Source organism: Paracoccidioides lutzii, assembly GCF_000150705.2.
Source record: "Paracoccidioides lutzii Pb01 unplaced genomic scaffold supercont2.23, whole genome shotgun sequence".
Lineage (NCBI taxonomy): Eukaryota > Fungi > Ascomycota > Eurotiomycetes > Onygenales > Ajellomycetaceae > Paracoccidioides > Paracoccidioides lutzii.
The window spans coordinates 122,515-127,424 of NW_015440969.1; the positions used below are offsets into that span (position 1 = coordinate 122,515).

The 4,910-nt window shown below is 50.4% G+C and overlaps 2 protein-coding genes across 2 annotated transcripts; both read right to left on the reverse strand.

The window, feature by feature from the left end:
- Nucleotides 1-260: 260 nt before the first annotated feature.
- On the reverse strand, nucleotides 261-1,670 carry PAAG_07269 (hypothetical protein; the record flags this gene model as incomplete). The annotated part of the gene is made up of 1 exon (XM_015846183.1): nucleotides 261-1,670. One exon carries the CDS (start codon nucleotides 1,668-1,670, stop codon nucleotides 261-263), a length of 1,410 nt encoding a protein of 469 aa, XP_015700618.1.
- A 2,652-nt stretch (nucleotides 1,671-4,322) lies between these two features.
- On the reverse strand, nucleotides 4,323-4,820 carry PAAG_07270 (hypothetical protein; the record flags this gene model as incomplete). Its single annotated transcript, XM_015846184.1, has 1 exon — nucleotides 4,323-4,820. One exon carries the CDS (start codon nucleotides 4,818-4,820, stop codon nucleotides 4,323-4,325), a length of 498 nt encoding a protein of 165 aa, XP_015700619.1.
- Between the last annotated feature and the right edge of the window lie 90 nt (nucleotides 4,821-4,910).

Below are 4,910 nucleotides of genomic sequence, written 5' to 3' on the forward strand. Positions count from 1 at the left end.
CCCAAAAAAAAAAAAAAAAAACCCAAACTGGAAAAAAAAAAAAAAAAAAAAAAAAAAAAAAAAAAAAAAAAAAAAAAAACGGCGAATTACAGAAAATCCATCCGGGTATACACAACATAGACATATTCTGTGGCACAAACACCACTCAGAGAGTCCCTTATGAGGAAGCAAATGCATCATTAACAAAACAAAACCAAAACCCAAAACCCAAAAAAAATAAAAAAAATAAAAATAAAGGCCAACTTTCCCCCCTTCACGTTTCAGACTTCAGCCTCAGCCTCCCCAGCCGCACTCTCACTCTCCCAAATTTCAATCTTAACATTTGTCGGCCCTTCAGCTTTGAAGGCAGAAGAAGCATCCACACCATCTGCTGTGTCAAATATCAGCGCAGAAATGGCCGCGTGGCTGGCGAGTTGTGAGTTGCTTGGCTGGTGCTGGTGCTGGTACTGGTGCTGTTGTGGCTCATGTTGATAGTGATGATGGTTAGATACCTGGGACTGCCCAATTGAATGTTCAGACAACGGTGAATGTTCCGCTGCGATATAGGCTGTGTCAAGGTTGATATTCTCATTCTCATTCTCATTCTTCAGTTCCTGCTCCTGCTCCTGCTCCTGCTCCTTCTCCATCCTCTCACTCTCCCTCACATCCTCCTCAGATATAAAAAGAGCAACATCCAACTCTCCCAGCACGGCGCGTGGCTGCGCCTGCATCTGCCCCTGCAGCTCATCCGTCATTATCAACGTGCGACTTCTACTATTACGACCGCTACCCATTTCCGTAGTCGGAGCCGCACCAATCATTTCCGCAGGAGGAATGTTCTCCTTCCCCCTCTCATCCTTGGTCCTAGGTTTATCCTCATCATCACTGATATCCAACACGCAGGTCGAATGCTGCATCAAGTTTGCCATCTCATCCTGCTCGGTATCAACGTATATCTCAAAGTCCCAGCCCATTGGACGCGGTTTGTCAATGGCATTGCTATTGTTGTTTGTATTGACATTTGACGGTCTGGCAGCTTTGGTTGTTTTCAAGGCTGTGTTGCGGGTTCCATGGAGCGCATCAGCAATGGAAAACGGTGCACGTGGCGCATGTGGTTTCGCAAACAAGGTGGGCGGGTCAATGCGTGTGTATGTGGATGAGCATGATATGGTGCTGCGGCGGGAGAAGGCCTTGACGGGCTTGGACTTGGACTTCGGCGAGCGGCCAGCTGGGGCGCGGAGCGGTGCTGAGTTTGGGAGCGTGGCGAGCTTTATTTTGGATACAGGTGTCTGTAGGCATCTTGCATTGGTAGTGCTGGTGGCGAAGCTGGTGACGGTCCTTGGGGAGGCGATGGTGAACTTGGGGGGTTTGGAGACGTCTTGGACGAGATGGTTTCGTGCGCGCTTGGAGCCTAGAGGGCCGAAGGAGAAAGAGGAAGGATCAATGGTTTCGGTGTTGGATAGATCTGATGTATCTAGACGGCGTTTGAGAGAGGTGGATGGTGGTGCGGCTGCGAGCGCGAAGTTAGTGTAAGCGTCGATGTCGATGTCAATGTTTTGTGTTGGGAGGTAGAGTTCTTTTGACATACCATTCTGCTGGTTTTTCATACTCTGTAAGAATCTCATGCGGGAGGAATCAATGACGCCAAAGGGCTGCCTTGTAAGGGGCGACATGGACTGGGTGAGGGCCATGATGTGCAAGTTGTGTAGAATTGTGGGTGTTGTGGATCTGAGGATGGCTTGTTTTATAGGCGCTGAGGGCTGGGCTATATTGATTTTGACAATCAAGAGAGGAACAAATCCGGGCTGATTGGAGGGTTGGTAATGTCAACAAATAAACTGGTTGAAGACAAGACAGATAGAGAGGTCTTTGGCTACAGCAGAACTAGGACTGGAGCGCGAGATTATGATGTTGCTGTGTTAGGACAAGAAGCTGAGCACCAAATACGTGCTTATCCTGAGGCTGAGAAGTAAACAAACACAAGGTGGAGATGACAAAACAAATAAACAAAGGTAAAACAGGACGACAATTGAGGCGATGTGTTGAGTATGTGGATGGGATTGCCTGTATGTGTGTAATATATGAGAAGGAACAGAGAGAATATATATAGTCTCTGAGAGAAGGCAGAGAAAAGAGGTGGTGGACGGAGGGTATTTGTCTTCTGCGAGAGGGGGAAAATATAGGGAGGGGGAAACGGGGGGGGGGGGTTTTAAAAGGGAGAGGGCCGGATTCTGGGATGAAAAGAAGGCAGGCAGCCTTGGAAATCCTTGGATTTCTAGCCCCTCGGATCAGGAGGGTACACGCCGTGGTTCGTGTCAAGGACTGGCAGAGAAGGGACAGCAGATTCAGCTGCGTTGTTGGTCAGCCGTGAAGAGAGCCGCAGCAGGCACAAAAATGCGAACGAGGACGAGGACAAGGGGGATTGGATAGGATGTGATGAACCAGACAGAAGCTGCGAGGAGACCAGAGCTGGTTTCAGGGAACTCTGATGGAGCGACGAGATGCGAGAATCCCTGCTTGTAGCGGAGGGGCAGCAGAGGAGGGAGTTGGATGGGTGAGGATTGTCGAATGGGTAAATGTAGTCAACGATTAGAGTGTGAGACGGGGGGGACGGAGGGCTGCATGGGATAAGACCGAGAGGGAGAAAGAGGAAAGTGGAGCGATAACAATACAGAACAGCCCGCGTGTGGTATGGTATTACTGAAATAGAACCAAGCGCGTAGAAGCGTGTTGCTGCTGGAGGGAGGAGAAGAGGGCTGGCTGCCCGAGTTAAAATATCTTGAGACGGCTGGTTGTGTACAATTCCTTGGATCAAGACTCCTAGCTAACCGTATAGACAGTCTGTTCAGCGATGGCTTCTATGTGTTCTAATTCCGCAGCTGGCGATAACTGTCTGAGGATTGTGTCTGTTTTGCTTATCGACTCCGGATCATAGCTATTGTTTGGTAAAGTCAAAAAGGCTTCCCCCCCCCCCCCTTTCCCCCTTCCCCCTTTCCCCCTTCCCAACCCAAACATCAATGCCCGGCATTACCCATGGATCTTCACCTCTACATCTCTGAAGGAGTTAACTGACGTGTTAACTCGTTAGAACAGTGGGCTGCTTACCCAAGATACCTTTTTTTCCCCCACGTTCGGTGAGCCCAGCACGAAACTCACGACTCCCGAAACTCTCGAAACTCTCGAAATACACGAAATACACGGAAAACACGGAATACACGGTACACCGTAGCCCGATTCCACGATTCCACGGTTCACGATCCACGAAAAATACACGGTCCACGTCCACGACCACCCTTCTGCCACTGTAATATTTCCGTATCAAAAGACGTGACGCGCTGCAGCACCCAAACTTGGGCTAACCGACCGACCAATGATTCCTTGGACATCCCCCCCAGTCAGAGCAAATCAGATTCAGAGCAATGAGCAAAGCACAGTGGGGATGCTGAGATCCGTGCAGACTGGGGAAACCAAGGAACTGGGGAGCTGAACTGGCATGCATCGGGGATCTTGCTGGGATCTGTTGGCGAAGGCAGGGGAGTTTTCACTGGAGGACATGCTTCGAAGATATCCCCCTTGGAAGAGAAGCGCCCGTCGTCAGAACGCCGCGAGCCGCCTTCGTTTGGTATCAGATATTGCTCGAGTTAACTATGGATTGGTTGGTCCATGAATAAAGAATAGCCTAAATATACTCAATGTCAGGCCACGCACTCTCTGGGTCTCTGTTCATTCAGTCAATGGAACCTTTGTTTTGTTATAATGCTGTTTCAAGCAATTCTTGGAAGCAAACTCAGACCATAGGCATTAACCACTTGAGAAGCATTCGTTCGTGGTGATCGATTGTTCGCCGGCAGCCAGTTTGCCCAGCAGAAAGAGCTCAGCTGCCCTCGTTGTCCATGGGGAGAATTAGTTATCGTCTTGGCCAATAGAACGTCATTCATCCTCGAGGCTTGTCTCTCGTCGGGGGGATTGCCTGCAGCACAGCACCCTCTCAAAACCTAACTGATTTGGAGACATCCTCCGAGAGACACACAGTCAGACGCAGATGGCATCGTGAGCAGGCATCAATGGGGTTTTAATAAGATATTCAACATAATTGAGTGAGGGGAGGGGATCTTGGGTTGAAACATTCATGGGTACAAGGAGGGAATATCTACAGGAGTTCACCACTTTAGGCGTAGGCTGTCAACAGTCCTGCAACACACATTCATGGATGTATTCACCTCTATATCTATCCTATATCATAATATAACCCCGTTTCCCTGTAGAAACCATAAACGAGAAGGAAATATATACAGCTCATTGTATCAAACACCCGTGCCATAACACGATTTATAGAACAGATCTCATAAAATTTCATCTTCCCACGGTATACTGTTCATCGCCCCATCCCTCTCCACACACCTCGCAGAAGCCTTCGTGGCCCACCTAACCGCCCGCTCCGTAACGTCCCCATACCACTCCCTCCTCTCCTGAACCGTCATCTCTCCTACCCGCCCGCCCCCCTTCGCCTCCCTCCACCGCGCAATCTGCACCGCATACCCACCCACAAACGTATCCCCCGCCCCCGTCGTATCCACCACGCTCTCCACCTTCGCAGCAGGCACCTCCCCAACAGCCCTCACCCACTCCGCTCCCCCAATTTGTACCTCCCTCCCAACATCCCCAGCACTATACCAAACCCCCTGCGCCCCCAACGTGACAAGCACACGCCTGACCCCAACAACATGAAAATACCTAGCAATCTTATCCCTCCTCGCCGCGCATGTCGCCGCCGTTCCCTCCCCCCCCTCCCCCCTCACCATTTCCACCGGCGCCATACTCTCACACTCCGTCTCATTCATCACCAAATGATCCACGGGCCGATACACATCAGCCGGAACCCCCCCTTCCGGAACTGGAGGCCGGGTTGAGAAATAAACTTCGAACTGCGC